General features: G+C 40.3%; 1 protein-coding gene across 1 annotated transcript in view; it reads right to left on the minus strand.

The window, feature by feature from the left end:
- The window catches only part of MYH10 (myosin, heavy chain 10, non-muscle), a 145,718-nt gene that overhangs the window by 125,277 nt on the left and 1,568 nt on the right, over positions 1-18,873 (minus strand). The window contains exon 2 of the mRNA XM_014549811.1: positions 12,630-13,005. Within this exon, the coding sequence (XP_014405297.1) occupies positions 12,630-13,005 (376 nt within the window). The remainder of the gene's footprint in view (positions 1-12,629; positions 13,006-18,873) is intronic.

Here is an 18,873-nt window from a genome sequence, read left to right on the forward strand (position 1 = left end):
ATCCTCATTATTTTGAACTGAATGAACAATAAAAACACATATTAAAACTTGTAGAATAGTGCTAAAGCTTTTACCTTAGAATGAAATGTATAGCCTTTAAAGTACATATTAGAAATGACTAGCTGAAAAAAAAATGATCTAAATCTCCATCTCAAAAATGAGAATGAACAAATTAAACCCACAGAAAGTATTGTAAAAATCTCTCTATATAAAATCCTAATATGCGGAACAATCGAACAACCGGTCACTATGACGTGTGCTGACCATCAGGAGGTGCACGCGGAACATGGCGGGTGTCGGCAGCAGGCAGCAGAGCGTGGAACATGGTAGGCATCAGCCACGGTAGGATGGTGGAGCAGGTGAGCGAGAGCGCCAGACCAAGGCAGGGCGCCAGTCGCTGTCATCAGGGCAAACCTCTGATGGTTATTGAAAATTCTTTGCTCCTGCGCGCCACGGTCCCGCTGGGCGCTCACACCTACTGCCGGTGCTGGAGCCGCTGCTCACACCCACTGCCAGTGCCCGGTGCCAGTCCCAATCGCTCAAGGGTGCAAGCGGTGGCTGCTGGCCCCGATCGCCCTTGAGGGCTTCTCCACCTCCCTCTGCTCCTGAGGGGGGATTGGGGCAGCAGCCACCGCTCGCACCCACTGATGATGACAGCCTTGCTCACACCTGTTGCTGGTGCCGGCCCCAATTGCTCTGCGCCGTCAGTGGGTGCAAGCGGGGCCAGCGTGGTCAGCACGTGGGAGTGGCAGCAATGGGAGCAGGGCTGCCCTGCCGGCAGACAGGGGACCCAGGGGCCACGGCGGGAGGGGCCACGGAGGACGGGTCAAGACCCGCCCCTGTGCCCAGCACAGCCTTGTGGCCCACAGTGCCTTTCAAGGTGCAGGAATCCGTGCACTGGGCCCCTAGTATAATATAAACAGAGCCACTTTAAAATGGCGTCAGCTACATCCCAGAGGAGCTGAAGGTCTTCTGCCTCAACCCTTTGGAATGTTAAAATAGGGCAAATAACCAGCACTTATCTCCAACAACTGTTTACAAAGATAACAAGAAATCTGATATGACTACCAGACTGATGACTTCCAGACTGAAAAGTAAAAAACATTTTTAGAATTAGAGCCACTAGTTAGTTTATCTGCGCCTACAGAAATGCCTTCCGCCTTTTGGTGTGACTGTTCCCCGTCCCTTTCTAATAAATGCCCCTTGCCTTTGTCTCCTAATGGGAATTCTATTTGGGCTAATGCCTAAGTCAGTGCTTTCCAAATAGCTATTCTTTTTTGATCTCAAAAGAAATGCTTGTTACCTCTCACTTTGGCCTTTATTTTTAGGTTAACAGTACCGTTGTGGCCACTTAATGAGAAGGATACACCTGAGAAATGTGTTGTTAGGCGACTGCATCGTCATGCAAACATCATAGAGTGCATTACACAAACCTAAGTGGTATAGCCTACTCCACACCTAGGCTATGTGGTACAGTCTATTGCTCTCTAGACTCTAGAGTCTAGAGGAGGAAAAATAACTTTCCCTCTTACTGGGTTCGTGGCTGAGACGTCCCTGTGATAAGAGATTAAAAGGAGTGTCAGCCTTCGGACCAAAGGGTCCCGGGTTCAATTCTGGTCAAGGGCTCCTTCTAGACCTTGGCCCTGGTTGGGGCTCATGCAGGAGGCAACCAATAGATGTGTTTCTCTCACATCGATGTTTCTGTCTTTCCCTCTCTCTTCCACTCTCTCTAAAAATCAATGGAAAAATATCCTCACATGAGGATTAAAAAAAAAGAAAGAGAAAAAGAAAGAGGATATTGGGGTGGGGCAAGTCAGTTATGGGAGGTTATCAAGAAAAAACACAGTAAATAGGGTAAGGTTGTTCTGCAGATATAAATCTTCTGAATTGATAGGAGTTTCCAGAAATAAGGTCATCCCTCTCTACCAGGTACAGGAGGGAGGCGCTCTTACTAATGGAGATTTCCCTTACAAATTTGTTACCTTTACAAAAGGCAACTTCTACTTGGTTTTTCAGAGCTTCTCCCATGTCTGCTGTTTCTTAAAATTAGCCTAAAATAACCCTTAGGCCAAAGACACATATTTTGCGGTGTCAAATTCTGTTGCCCTTTAAGCTCCTAGGATACAGACCTGTGCAGCATGTTACTGTATTGAATACTTAGGCAACTGTAACTCAATGATAAGTATTTGTGAACTTCATTGTGCATTACACATTACCACCTCACTGGGTAATAGGAATTTTCAGTTCCATTATAACCTTATGAGACCACTGTCATATATATACATATATATATAGTCCATCACTGACCAAAACATCATGTGCAGATGACTGTAGGAAAAAAACACCCCAAATGTGTGAAGGTAGGTAGATAGGTAAAGAATAAGGTGGTTAGATGAAGGAGGAAGAAAGGAAGGGAGGGAGGGAGGGAGGAAAGAGAGGATCAACAAAGTCAGAAGTCGGTTCTTTGAAAAGACTAATACTGATAAATCTCTGATGAGCCTAATTTAAAAATAAAAAGGGTAGAACGAATTATTAGTATCAGGAATAAGTGAATATCACTACAAATCCTACAGAAATAAGAGGATATTATGAACAACTTTATGCCAATAAATTTGAAAATTTAGGTGAATTAGACAAATTCCTAGAAAAAATTATCAAAACTGATACAAGAAATTTAAAATCTGAAAAGTTCTACATTTATGAAAGAAAACGTTCCCACAAAGAAAACTATATTGTTATTTTAAAAAGAAATAACATCAATCCTATCCAAACTCTTTCAGAGAACACACAAACATAAAATATTATTCAATTCACTTTATAACGCCAACATAATCTTGATAGCAAAATAGGACAAGGACACTGCAAGAAAGGAAAATTTCAAGTCAGTCTCATTTACTGAAATACAGGGTGTCCCAAAAAAGTGTATACACACTTTAATAGCTGATAGCTCAAATTTGAAAATGAAATGTATTTTAATAAACACTGCCTTTATAATTATTCCAAGTGTGTGTATACATTTGGGGGGGACACCCTATATGTAAAATTCACAACAATCTCTCTATATAAAAGCCAACAACCAGAACGGTGGAATGACCAGATCGACCAGTGGCTATGACGAGCACTGCGGCAGCCAACCAGCCTGATCCCGGCCCTGACTGGCCCCCAACACCCCGATCGGGGGAGGGGCTTGCCGGCCAACCGCCCTCGGCCCCTCACCCTGTCCAGCCCTTTCTCTGATCGGCCCCCAAAACTCTGATCGGTGGCGAAACCAGCCGGCCAACTGCCCACAGCCCCTCCTCCCCGCTGGCCCAGCCCAATGGGCCCCCATCGGGGTGGGCCAGCTGGACCCCACCCATGCATGAATTCATGCACCGGGCCTCTAGTAAGAACATAATCAGAAAAATCACACTATCACCCATGCAGGATAAAAACTAAGAGGAGAATGAAACTCCCTTTAATCTGATAAAAGAATGTTCAAAGCAAAAACTATAGCAAACATCATTCTTTTAAAAAAGTTTTTGAATTTAATATTTAATTACAGTTGGCATGCAATATATTAGTTTCAGACATACAACACAGTGATTAGACATTTATATAGCTTACAAAGAAATCATCCTGAAAAGTTTAGTACCCATCTGATACAAAGTTATTACAGTATTATTGACTATATTCCCTATGCTGTACTTTATATCCCTGTGACTATTTTTATAACTAGAAAATTGTACTTCTTAATCCCTTTCACCCTTTTCACCTATCTCCCTAACCCTTCTCCCATCTGGTGACCATCAATTCTCTATTAGTTTGTTTTTTGGATTCTTTATGTAAGTGAAATCATATGGTATTTGAATTTCTCTGTCTGACTTATTTCACTTAGTATAATATCCTCTAGGTCCATCCATATTGTCCCAAATAGCAAGAGTTCCTTCTTTTTTTTTTTTTAATGGCTGAGTAATATTCCATTGCAAACATCATTCTTAATGATGAAATGCTGAAAGCTTTCCCTCTGAGATAGGAATGATATAAAGATGCCTCCAATCACTACTTCTATTCAACATACATTTACTGAATGAAGGTCCTGGACAGCGCAATAAAGCAAGTTAAAGTGTGAATGGGAGAGGGGCTCTGCAGCAAGCCTGACAAGCTCAGGGACCGTGTAACCTAACCACACAGGATGATCTGATCATACATGTCCTAACTGGGCAGGTCATGAGGCATAGTCACACTGTGAGTTATAGATTCCTTAATAAAAGGTCAATCTTTGCCTTAAGGGAGCCCTGTCCATTGTTTTTGTGCATCTAAGATAACATACCCTTGGAATATCAGTCACCATCTTTTCCAGACCTCTCAGAGGCATAACCACCCACCTTCACAGGACAACCCCAAAACTCATTTTCTTGTTGTCCGTACCATCTCTATTTACTGTAAAAGTTAAATGCTAACTATCCTGTGCCCACTGATGTAAAACAAGTATGTATCTCTCCACTTTGCTTTTCATCCAATCCTAGAGACACCTCCCGCTGGCTTTCTCCCACCTCTTTGATCTACCACTAACGACTAATGGATTGCATGGAGCCTTCTCCTTTGATTCTAAAGTAGAAAAAAGAACTGCAAAAGTGTCATTCTTCAGAGTGTCACTCCTTTGAGATTTTGCTTGTGGGTCGGTCCTCAATTTTTTGGCTCAAACTCTTATAAAATTTATCTATAGGTTCTGACCTACTTTTGTTGACAAAAGAACTATATAAGAATTGGAAAGGAAACTGTCAGTATTTGCAGACAACACTGAGTGCATTCATGGAAAATCCAAAAGAATATCCAGCTGAACTATTATAATTAATAAATAAACTTACTGAGGTTAGTGATTATAAAGTTAAAATACAAAAATTAATTGTAAAAAACATAGCAACTGTATTTGTACATAATGGTTAACAATTAAAAAGCAATATTTAGGACACCATTTTAAAATAGTACCTGAAAATCAAATACACAAAAATAAATTCAACAAAAGATGTACATGGTCTCTACAAAGGAAATAAAATATATTGAGAAAAATTTTAAAAATAAATAAATAGGTATATCCCTAAACTACAAGATCTCATTTTCCTCTAAATTGACCTATAGAATCAACAACTCCCAATCAAATTTCCAATAAGGGTGTGTGTGTGTATGCACACACATAAAACTATAAAAACCAAGACAATATCTACTGGCTCACAGACAGGCACACAGACCCTGAAACATACTAAGGAGTCAACAAACTCATGAACACCTGGTTTATAACAAAGGTGGCACTTCAGAGCAGTGAGATAGGACTGTTTCAGTAAACAACACTGGTCACTTGGGGAGCCATTTGGGAAGAAAAAAAAAATCAGTCTTACACTGTCCACAAAATTCAATTCCAAATGGATCTGAGGCTGACCTAAAAAAAATTAATTAAAAAAAATATATATATCATTGCCCTGGTTAGTGTGACTCAGTTGACTGGACATCATCCTGTGCACGGATGAAGCATGGCAGGGTTGTCAATTCACCTCCAGGTCAGGGCACATGCCCAGGTTTCGGCTTGATCCTCCCGTAGGGGGTGTGCAGGGGGCAGCCAATTGATGTTTCGCTCTCACATCAATATTTGTTTCTCCCTCTCCCTTCCTCTCTAAAAATAAATTTAAAAATCTAAACATAAAATCCTATATAATTAAAGGCTCATATCCAATTCGACCGGTCGCTATGATGTGCACTGACCATCAGAGGGCAGATGCTCAACAGGAGCTGCCCCCTGGTGGTCAGTGCGCTCCCACAGGAGAAGCGCCGCTCAGCCAGAAGCCGGGTCACGGCTGGCGAGCCCAGTGGTGGTGGCAGGAGCATCTCCCACCTCTGCAGCAGTGCTAAGGATGTCTGACTACCAGCTTAGGCCGAGCGGGCCTAATCTGTCAGTCAGACATCCCCTGAGGGCTCCCAGATTGTGAGGGCACAGGCTGGGCTGAGGGACCCCCCTCACCGAGTGCACGAATTTTGTGCACCTGGCGCACGCGCCGCCCCCCTCCTCCTCTCTCTCTCTCTCTCTCTCTCTCTCTCTCTCTATATATATATATATATAAGTAATCAAACTCCTCTCTCCTCTGGCTTCAAACTGAGTTCAACCCATGGGAGACATTAGCAGGAGACTGAGGATGGGAGGAGGTAAAGACAGGTAATTTATTCCCCAGGATCTTCCCTGCCAGTTATCATGAGTTATGGGCATCCCTCTTTTGGGGGCCACAATTCCTATCAGGAAGCCCTTTCCATACAACTATCCTCTCCCAGTTGAGGTAAAGTTCTTTCCCATTGCTTTTTTAAACACCAAGCTGTGTCAAGGGCTCTCAGCCATCACTAGTGCTGGATACTATACAACTAGCATGTTTTCTAAACTCTATCCACATGTTTCTAAATCGTCCCCTTAGTAAACTCTCAAAATACCTAGTTTGAGGGCCTTCTGTTTCCCGCTAGACTCTGACTAAATCAGGCATTATCTAAAAAAGCTCAAGATATGAGTTAAAAATATGCATATTCTCTAATTCAGGAATCCCACCGCTAGTTCTATACCTTACAGAAAGGCATGCTTATGTGCACTAGGTACATGTCCAAAGCTGTTCACTGAAGCAATCAATGTTCATGATGTTCCAGTTTCCAAACTGGAAAAAACAAATGTCCAAAAACATTTGGATTAAAGAAAAGGGTCAAAAATCTGAAATGGAATATAACATTCAAACAAAAATGAACAAAATATTCAAACTTTTTTATTTCAGGGCCGTTTTATACTCTTAGAAAATGACTACAAAGATCTTTTGTTTTATATAACTGAGTTTTTAAAACGTACATGTATTCATTTTAAATAACAATGAATATGTGTTAATATAAGTAACATTTATAAAATTAACTATGTTTTCTAAAAAGTAAAAAGACTGACAGTTTTATATTTTTGCAAATCTTATCTGGCTTAATAGAAAACCCCATTTCCATATCTGTTTCTACATTTAATCTGTTGTGACATTTTGTTTTGGTTGAAGTATGAAGAAAATCAGCCTTACAGATATATAGTTGGAATGGGAGAAGTAGCCTTACACTCTTTTCAAGTGATTATGGATATTCTTCTTTGATACTATACCTAAACTCAACAAGTGATAATTTCTTAAAGATCAGAGGCAATGTACCTTCTGAAACCCTATCAATGAACTTCTCATACTGTTTTCATTAAAATCCAATGTCTTATCTTGCATGTTGAATGAAAGCTATTACCTATGCATGATTTTGTAATATCTACACACATCACTTGCAAAACATTGGTTCACTGAATTATGCAAATCTTCTCAATGATGGCATTGCACCACTCTATGTCATAATCATATTTGTCTATCGAAACAGAAAGGTTAAGTAGTGATATTGAGTTCACAGTGGTAGACACGAGTTTCTCCAAATTTTAATTTTCATGTGAAAATTCAAATTTTATCATTGGCAACAAATACAATCAGTTGTTTTCTTTGAAGTGACAGGCTCACTTTATTTCTAAGAAAATATCTGCCAAACACTGAAGTGGAAGTAACCAGAGTTTATCTATCAGCCACTCGATAAAATAAAAACGGTATTCTATTTTAAAAGTAGCAAATTTAGTCTGCAACTTAAATAATGACATGCCTTTCCTCAGGGCGACCACTGTAGTTCAACACGCAGCAGAAGTGTTTTATACATGCTCACCATTTCATCACATGGAATATTCAAAAGACATGGACACAAGGGTTGAGAATTAATAAAATCAATAATTTATCTGCTTTATCAAAGACATTCTTCTTTTATTATTGTTACTTTTTTATTTTATTAAAGCTGGGGACAATGAGACAAGGAAGGGCTTAGGGTAGAAGAAGCAACAGGAGAGCCTAGACAGGGCTGCTTTGGGTCTCCAGAAATGTTACAGGAAAAAAATGAGTGGAGGCAGGGCTGCTGTCAGCTCTGGAAAGTCAGAGAAAAGGGGGCCTTGGAGACAGGCTGGGGGGTTAGCCCAGGGCCAGGCAGGGCTTTCCATAGCTCTCCTGGTTGCAAGTCTCATGGGCACCCTTAGAATTGAAGAGGTGCACGCCTGAGAGGGAAGGCATGGCGTGCTCCCAGGAGGGAGAGCACTAGCAAAGACATTCTTGAGTGAAACTGAATTAAAATGACCACTAGGTACAGTTTGGGGTCACCATCTTAATTCATGACAACGTGTCAATGGATTTTCTTACCATTGTCTTTTCACTGTTGACATCACTACCAATGTCAACAGTGAAAAGGGCAAATAATCATGAAAACAGTTTTGACCACACAGATCCTGGGAAAGAGGCTTGGGGAAAAACCCTGGAGTCCATAGACCACAATTTGAAAACTACTAAATTATTCCAACACAAAGCAATATGGATGATCTTTAAAAGGTAATGCTGAGCAAAAAATAATAATAATAATAAATAATAAAAAAGAGGCAGAAAAGGCTATGTAAGATTCATTCACAAACAGGCAAAACTCAACTATATAATTATATTATTTAGGAATGTATACCTTGTTGATAAAACACACTGAGAGATTTTAAGATACTTCTCAGTAATTGATAGACCAAGCAGACAAAAATAAGGCTATAGAAGATTTAAACAATTAAAAATTTTAGTCATATACAGAATAGACCTTCTTTATAAACACATATAGAACTGTCAATATCTATATAAAGCAAGTCTCAACAAAAACAAAGAATGTATCATATGGACTATATTCTTTGACTGCAGCGCAATTAATTTAAAAATAATAAAAAGATAGCCCTAGCCCAGTGGTCGGCAAACTCATTAGTCAACAGAGCCAAATATCAACAGTACAACGATGGAAATTTCTTTTGAGAGCCAAATTTTTTAAACTTAAACTATATAGGTAGGTACATTGTTATTAACTTAATTAGGGTACTCCTAAGCTGGCCTTTGCTAAAAACGTCCTTAATCTGAGGGGTCGACCTCAGCGAACATACCCCCACTTCTTCTAACGCCACTTCTTCAAAATAGACTGGCCCGGGCTGAAAACCAACTTCTGCGCATAGGCCACGAAGTTTCAATGAGCCACGGTTTGCCGACCACTGCCCTAGCCGGTTTGGCTCGGTGGATAAAGCATTGGCCTGCAGACTGAAGGGTCCCAGATTCAAGGGCACGTGCCCAGGTTGCAGGCTTGATTGCCAGTAGGGGGCATGCAGGAGGCAGCCAATCAATGATTCTTTCTCATCATAGATGTTTCTATCTCTCTCTCCCTCTCCCTTCTTCTCTGAAATCATAAAGATATATTTTTTAAAAAATAAAAATAAATAATAAAAAGATAACTTAAAAACCAACATTTAGAAGTTTTAAAAGTGTACTTTTAAAAGGTTCATAGATTAAAGAAGAAATCATAATAGAAATTAGAAAATATTTAGAACTAAATAATACAAATACTACAGAAAAAAACGTACCAGGTGAGCTAAAACAGTACCAGGGGAGATATTCACAGTGTTTAAATGGTTTTTACTAGGGAAAAAAATTAATATTGGATGAGAAGTTGTATGTCAGGGAGATTAAATACAAAGAAAATATAAGAAAACTAAACCTGTGAATAATCAATTTTTGAAAATTGTGGACAAGATCCTTCTTCTGCTGTGACCTTAAAACTTACAGAAAAACTCAGATTTCCCTTCTTTAAAGACCAAGGGGACCATGGTTTGAAAGGAAACTCAGAAAGTCACTCAGGTTATACCTGAGATAAGTGGGGGAAACTCAAACACAATAAAAGATACTTGCAAAGTTGTAGAAGTATAATAAAGCATGGCTACAAATAAAATATCTTTTCTTTCACCCCTTCTCTTTATCCCACAATCTTCCCCTTTCTAGTTCCCTTCTCTCTCCTGGTTGCAGGAGCCTACAGGGTACAATGTGGGGAACGGAGTGAAGACTGGCAGAAAGAGTCTGGCTCCATTCCACAACGTTTTGGTTGTGTCATCACATGGAGCCTTTCGCAAGTCACTGCACCAGGCATCATCCAAAATTGACCCACAGCTCAAATCTTTGCTCACCATTACGATCTGACCACAATCTCTTAGTTTTCCAGCTTTCTCTCTCCTTCATGGCCATTACCTTCACTCCAGACCCCTTTGATTTGTTTGACAAGAGAGAGAAGAGAAAGGAACTGTGCTAGCAGTGGAGACACACAGTGGTCAGGCTCTCCTGCCTACATAGACCTGGGCAAGCCTACAAATGTGGCAAAACCAGGAAGACAAACAACCCAATTAAAAAATGGGCAAAGGACCTCAATAGACACTTCTCCAAAGTGGACATACAGATGGCTAAGAGACATATGAAAAAATGCTCAAAGTCACTGATCATCAGAGAGATGCAAATTAAAACGACAATGAGGTAGCATCTCACACCTGTCAGACTGGCTATCATCAACAAATCAACAAACGACAAGTGCTGGAGAGGATGCAGAGAAAAAGGAACCCTCGTGCACTGCTGGTGGGAATGCAGACTGGTGCAGCCATTATGGAAAACAGTATGGAGTTTCCTCAAAAAATTAAATATGAAACTGCCACTTGACCCAGTGATCCCACTTCCAGGAATATATCCTAAGAAACCCGAAATACCAATCAGAAAGAATATATGTACCCCTATGTTCATAGCAGCACAATTTACAATAGCTAAGATCTGGGAAGAGCCAAGTGCCCATCAATAGACAAGTGGATAAAAAAGCTGTGGTATATTTATACCATGGAATACTATGCAGCAGTAAAAAAGAAGAATCTCTTACCCTTTGAGACAACATGGAGGGACCTGGAGAGTACTATGCTAAGTGAAATAAGCCAGTCAGAGAAAGACAAGTATCACATGATCTCACTTATATGTGGAATCTAATTAACAAAATAAACCGATAAAGAGTGGATCCAGAGACATGGAAGCATGGATGGGAGGTGATCAACCAAAGAACTTGTATGCATTTATAAGCATAACCCATGGACACAGATAATAGGGTGGGCAGGGGGACGGGGTGGGCTAGAGGGGGTCAATGGGGGGAAAAAAGGGGAAATATGTAATACTTTCAATAATAAAGATTAAAAAAAATAATGGCAAAACCACACAGCCAGACAAAAATGTGGTCACCATACATATTCTGTAATTCAGTCTCAGCCAGATCCTCAATGCTACTCTCCAATCGTTTCCTTATCTGTGGCTTATCTTCCAAACCTTTCCCATTCTCCTGGAGCCACCTTCCCAACCCTGGTGCCTCTTACTCACTTACTTTCCATCCTACCTCATAGCAGGGGTGGGTGGGGGGAGAGAGTAAGAGAGAGACCTTTGGGCTTCATTGAAATTTCTTTGGCAAAGGTCATGAATGAACTATTCATTTCTCAGATTTTCCCATGGCTAGCTCCCTCCTATCAGTCAGATTCTAGCCCAAATGCTACCTTCTCAGAGCCCTTCACTGACCTGCTGTGGAAAGTCTCCTATTTACTCTATCCCGTTTCATTCCCTTAGAGCAGTGGTTCTCAACCTTCTGGCCCTTTAAATACAGTTCCTCATGTTGTGACCCAACCATAAAATTATTTTCGTTGCTACTTCATAACTGTAATGTTGCGACTGTTATGAATCGTCATGTAAATATCTGATATGCAGGATGGTCTTAGGTGACCCCTGTGAAAGGGTCGTTCGACCGCCAAAGGGGTTGCGACCCACAGGTTGAGAACCACTGCCTTAGAGGGTGTATCACAAAGGCAGGAACCTATCCTGTCCACCACACTCTCCCCTGCAGGAGGTGCTCGGTACATATTCACCAAATAAACTAGTTCCTATGGTAGAGCTAGTTCTGATTTGTTGAAGTTCTGAATTGTGTATGAGCTTCAGTGTCACACCTCTTGCATAAAATTCTTTTCCAAATTCAGACCATTACAATGTCAACTTTTCTGTCTCCTCTTCATTCTAAATCTAAGTTCTACCTACACCACCTTCTTTAAATCTTTGCCAATTGCATCTACCATCCCTTCAAACCTGTTTTGTCATTCTAGGTTTTTTTCAGGACTTGGCTTGCATTTTCCCTCTTCCTTACCCCTTATTATTTTCAATGACTTTTATATGGTCAGTGACTACAACATCCGGATGTGTCAACTGCTAACCACAGGACAACCCCAGCCTCAATCTCACCCTGAACTGTTTCCTCTTAAAAACCTCAGTCTCATCTTTCCCATTTCCCTGCACCCAGTGAACTGGTTCTTGCCCTCCACTTTACAATTCTGGATTTACCCAGCATTTCCTACCAATCTGCTGTCTGTCTCCTACTATTAATGCACCTCTTAGTCCCATATTAAACTCCCAGGTCTTTCTACAACATGCTTCCCCTATCTTATTATTCCAGAGCACCACCACAAAAGTCTTCACATACCATTCAGTATATTTCATTAAAAAAAATTTTAAAGCAAAGCAAGACTTAGGGTAAGCAAGAGACTATCTTTAATAGAAATAACAGTATTAAACAGAGAATGTGAATAGTCCACATTCTCATTTGATTATGACAGTATGTATAATTTACATTAATTCCCAGTCACCACACTTCACGTGATTAGAGGGAATACTTACATAGATAAGTCCTGAATAGTAACGATCCTTCAAATTATGTAAAACAGAAGCTTCATTCAAGCACGTCAATTCTGCCATATCCTCCACCTTGGAAAACTTAGGTGGGTTCATCTTCTGAATATCATCTTTGTTGACCATTGCTTTCTTTCCATTCTCTGCCAACTCCACCATAACTTCATCTCCCCGCTCTTCTTTGATACTAGCAGCCTCAAAACCATGGCGTTCTGATGGAATCCACACAAGCTTTTTCGCCGTCCAATCAGCCTGTGTGGCAGGGTTGTAGATGACAGCCCTGTCCACAAAGAGATACCTCTCTGGATCTTCAAGTCCACTTCTCTGCGCCATTGTAAACAGAAGGATCCAAGAGCAATTGCCTCTATGGAAAGAGGAGGAGGATAAAGTTAGATACTCAAACATATAAAACTAGAGGCCCAATGCACAAAATTCATGCAGGAGTAGGCCTTCCTTCCCCCAGCTGCCGGCACCGGCTTCCCTCGTAGCCCTGGCTTCGTCTGGAAGGACGGAAGGACGTCCGGTCTAATTAGCATATTATGCTTTTATTATTATAGATGAGCCCTGGCTGATGTTGGCTCAGTTGTTTGAGTATCATCCTGTGCACCGAGAGGTTGCCAGTTCAATTCCCAGTCAGGGCACACGCCCAGGTTGTGAGTTTGATCCCCAGCAGGGGGCATGCAGGAGGCAGTTGACCAATGTTTCTCTCCCATTGATGTTTCTCTCTCTCTCTCTCCTTCTCACTTCCTCTCTCTCAATAAACACACACACATATAAAATTACTTATATTTATATATAAAATTCACAAATTTTACTCCTTTGGTAAACAGAAAGCATAAACTTTGAGTTAAAAAGCTGGGGTATTCCTCTTTATGGCCATACTGAGTTTCCAAGGTAAATTTCAGGGGTGACCACAAATTATGACTGGTTGTCTGAAGACCACTCAAGACACGCCCTCAGTTACTGAGGGCTGAAAAACAAGCAGAAGGGCAAAGCAAAGTTCTAGTTTGACTTTGCCCCCTCTTCATCTCCTCTTTTACCTTCACCACAAATTAAACAGAGAGTTAAGAAGGGAAAGGAGAATGAAGAGAAAGAAAACAAAAAATTCATAATAAAAAGCCTATGGAGTGGTACCAGAATTTGTTTCACCACCAGGATATAGCTACAGAACACAGAAATGTTCTCTTCTGAGGAATGACAGAAGAGAAAGCATCGGTCTAAAGCAGGCCTCCCATTCCATCCTCAGACAACAGACTCAAAGTTCTTCCTTACAAATACCCAAGTCAGTTTCCCTATAGCTTGTCTATGGTCAGTGTGGTCTTAATGTGATCAAATAAGGCCACAGAGGAAAAACGTAACTTGGCTTCACGTAATAGTCTTTCAAGTATGTGATGGTAGCTATTCAGGTCTCCACTCCCCTTCCTGCAGCTGCTCCTACTCCCTCTGTTCCTCTTCAGCATTCCATCACTCATCAAGACTCATTCCACTACCCTGAGCTCTTGCCTCCAAACAGACTCCATGTGCTTATGCCCCTTTAGAGTGTGTGACCAGAAGCAAACATAATATTCCAGATACAGTTCCACCAGTACCACAGAAAAAGGAAGCGCTAACAACCATAGGGCCACACTAGGGAAAGCTGTTAATGTATTTCAAGACCTAAGCAGTGCATTTGTACTCATTCACTGTTGGCTCAGAATGAGCTGTCAGCCAAACCCCCATACATGCTGCTCTAAGTTACCTCCCCTCCTATACTTGTGCAATTGGCTTCTTAATCAAATGACAAGATTTTATATTCACCACTCACCTTTCTGATGAGACTCACTTATCTCCTTTAAAATATCTTTTTGGAATCCAATACCATCATTAAACACTTTTGTTATCACTCCAAATTCCAGGTGGTTACAAATTTCATAAGCATGGATTCCATCCATGACTTCATCCAAATCAATACAAGGAGCCAACTGAGTACCTACTCTTGCTCTATCAAATCTTCCCAACTTCTCCCAGCCCCCGAATTGATGGGGATTCTTTATAGGCAAGATAGAAGGCTGAAAGGTTAACCATAAAAAAGCCCAAGGTTGTTAAAGAGGTTCTTAACCTTGATTCCGTAGACAAATTTCAAGCTCAAATGGTATAAGAAAGTTGTACACTCACTTTATACATGTATGTGTGCTATTCTAAAAGGAGAACACTCAGGACTTCCTTCAGATTCTGTGCCCTAAAAAATTAATCACTGATACTACCCCTTTCACTGCTAGTGAGAATGTACTAGAATCAAATAGCTAAGATTCTTCAGAAATTATGTTATAAAGTAATGCATCACGAACACCCATGCTCTAGAACAGTGATGGCGAACCTATGACACGCGTGTCAGAGGTGACACTCGAACTCATTATTTTGGTTGATTTTTCTTTGTTAAATGGCATTTAAATATATAAAATAAATATCAAACATATAAGTCTTTGTTTTACTATGGTTGCAAATATCAAAAAATTTCTATATGTGACACGGCACCAGAGTTAAGTTAGGGTTTTTCAAAATGCTGACACGCCGAGCTCAAAAGGTTCGCCATCACTGCTCTAGAACGTGGTTCTCAAACTCTGGCATGTGCACCAGCAGCACCTACACACTGCCGGGCCCCATCCCAGAGTTTCTGATTTAGTTAAATCTGGGGTGGAGCCTAGTAACTTGCATTTGTAACAAATTCCCAGATGATGCTAATGCTGCTGATCCTGAACCACACTTTGAGAATCATTGCTCCAAAGTTCTCTGGCTGCCATGGTGAGCCACTGTTACTAACAGGTATTTGAGGGGGGGAAAAAAAAGTTGAAAACCAATGTTCCAGACTAATTCATACCAAGATTTAAAGACTACGCTAATGTTTGAAGGATAATAGACATGGACAAAACAAAAATCACAAAATGAAAAACGTCACAAAACATGTAACATTAAGACTTCTATAAATAAAATTGCTAACCTGTTTTTTAATTAGCATTTTCCTTCTTACAGAAAATATTCATGGACACATGTACAATCCAAAGAATGGTTTCAGCCCTAGCTGGTTTGGCTCAGTGGATAGAGCATCGGCCTGTAGACTAAAGGGTCCCGGGTTCGATTCTGGTCAAGGGCACATGGCTGGGTTATGGGCTTGATCCTCGGTAGGAGGTGTGCAGGAAGCAGCCAATCAATGATTTTTATCACTGATTTCATCTCTCTCCCTCTCCCTTCCTCTCTGAAATCAACAAAAATATATTTTTAAAAAAGAAATAAGATGATGTAAGAACATATCTTTGTTCTGTAGAAGTTAGTTTCAAAAGACCATTACCTCTAGGGACTACTCTATAAGATCATTAACAAGTTTTCTGTCTTTCCAACTTATATACTGCTAAGGAGGAGGCATGGCTTTGAAGTGAGACTTACCCAGATGAATTTAGAGACAATCAGACACACACTCTGCCTAAAGGACAGTCTATCAAAACCAAAAATATCCAACTCTAACAAAATACGATAAGTTATTCTTAATATTCTTTTTAGGTATTAACTGTATGTCCCATATAACACTTGGAAAACTGTATTGCTGCCAGTTGGCACACACACATTTCTTTACTTTTACCTTGGGTATGCTTAAAATTTTTACTGTAAGTTAGAATAACTGATCATTTCTACAGCAGGTTCTTTTTTTTTTAAGTAAATTATGTCTTTAAGAATTATTTTATCGAATTGTACATTTTAAATGTATTAGTACTTTTTTTGGTGGGGAAGTGCTTATAATCGTTCCTACCGATATTGCTAAGTGATTAGAGCATCAGCCCACACTTTGAAGGGTCACAGGTTCGATTCCCGGTCAAGGACACATAGCTGGGTTGTAGGTTCAATCCTCAGCATGGGGAAGCAACCAATTGATGTGACTCACATCAATGTTTCTCTCCCCACCCCCCTCCCTACCTTCCACTCTATCTAAAAGCAATGGAACAATATTCTCAAGTGAGAATTAACAAAACAAAAAATCCAATACATCACAAAAGTGTAATTACAAAATGTCCCCTGTTTTGTGGGTGGAAATTACACACACACACACACACACACACATATATACACTTTAAAAAAAGGTAACAACTACCCATGGGTCTTCACTGGGAAGTGGGATTAAAAATTTTTACTTTTCCAGAGTTTTCTACAACTAAACACTATTCCTTACTATATGGTAAGCACTCAGCCTAGTCCCTGATCCAAGGAGGGAATCTATACATACTGACCAAATATTACATGAGTGGTCCTACCCTCATTTCTCCTCCACAACCAAAAACCTACCATTCCTTCAAATCCTGACCCAAATGACACCCTTTCACAAGTTCTTTTCAGGTCAATCTGGCAACTGAATCCTTCTCCTTCCCTTAACATTTTGTGCTGCTCTTCTGGCATTTTTCTTGCCCTCCTGTGCATTGGCCAAGAGAACTTAGCAGGCAGTAGGTACTCAAATCATTCTTTAGTTGATAGTGTTCATGAGGCCACTGAAGATTTTTTTTGTTCACTTTAATTCTTCACTTGTGATTGCCAAATATGTTGTATTTTTTTCCATTCCATTGTACATTTGGGACCCAATCTTGATAATACTGGTATTTAAAGTGAACCACTCCCAAATGCTTTGCCTTGTGGAAAGGATAATATCACAATATTTAAAATAGCAAATACTGTTGTTATATATCACTAATTATGGCCAGACACTATTCTAAGCAGTTTACATATATCAACTCTTAATCCTCACAAAAGCCCTATGAAGTAGGTGCTATTTATATCTTCATTATACAGATGAGGAACCTGAGGCACAGAGAAAGCCAAAAACCAGCTAACAAGTAGCAGAGCTGGGCGTAAACCCAGAGTTCAGTTCCTGAGTTCATTCTACAACAGTGGAAGGTGACAGGGAGGGAATTTTGAAGGGCATGATGTGCACTATATACTGCCTCTCTACTAAGTAAAAACCCTATCGATTATGGCTTCAAGAGTACAGGCTTGGCCAATAAACACACTCGTACAACCTAGGAAATGCTTTATATTTTATATAAAAAAATAACTATACTTAGGGGAAAAACGAATAAATAGGAACCTCTTTGCAGGAGACACAAAGGTTCTTGGTATCATTTGAAATAACTGCCTAATTATAGTTAAATCATTTATATGTGTATGAATTAACCCCCTACAGAGTCAAAGCCCTATGTCCTTCATTGGTTTTAGGGGCACACACTCCTGGGCTCCCTCCCACTTGACCATTTTTGACTTCCAATAAAACGCCACCCAGAACATTTCTCAACTGCAGTCCAGCACATACCAAAGTATGGATACAGGGAAACAATTAAATCTTATGAGTATCTTGCATACAAAGCCAAACAAAAATGGATAAATTTTCCATGATAGTGCATCCCTCTATGACAGATACACTAAAACAGAAATTGTCCCAATTTGTGTAACACTATCTCGGAGGTCACTTGCACTACAGAGACCTGCAAGTCTGTTAATTTACCAATATTCTGCTTAATCAAACGAGCACAGATAAAAACCAAACGCGAAAGGACACTATGGCTAGTCATGGCCTGCACCATCTCTCAGTTAAATATTTGTGTTACATTATTTCTGAAATGTGAACCCAACACCAGGAATTTTCATTTCTATATGATGAGAAAGTACATAAGCCACAGCCGCATATAGCCTTTCACCACACAACGTGCCCTTCAAAATTTCCTCCATCTCACCTTCCATCCAGCCTGTCTTCATTTGTAATCATTTCCCCAAGGAGCCCAAATAAAAAGCCCGGCTCTCGGGTCACATCCCTTTGCTGTAAGAGCTCGTGCTATATCGCACAATGACACCATCTGCTTTCTCCAGATAAGAAAACGGGCAAGAACTGAATTTAAGATGCAGAAGTAAGGAGAAGCATAAAATGGCCACTTTTCCAGAATCGGAGACACACAGGGCATATACATCAACACCAAAAGCACGGGACTAAACAGAATAACGAATAAGGACGGACTGATGAAGGGAAGGAAACAATAAATAGGTTCAAGTTTTCCAGAGTGAATACCATATCAGGAATAATGAAGCCTGCCTCAAAGAATCCTCAGTTTCCATGTTAAAAAAAAAAACCACACACAAAATCTCGGCAAAGCCCAAGTATTATATTTGGTATTATATTATTCAGCGAAAACAGCCGTCTTTGTTTCATTTGCAGCCTGGATCT

Source organism: Myotis brandtii, unplaced genomic scaffold (genome assembly GCF_000412655.1).
Source record: "Myotis brandtii unplaced genomic scaffold, ASM41265v1 scaffold573, whole genome shotgun sequence".
Classification (NCBI taxonomy): Eukaryota; Metazoa; Chordata; class Mammalia; order Chiroptera; family Vespertilionidae; genus Myotis; species Myotis brandtii.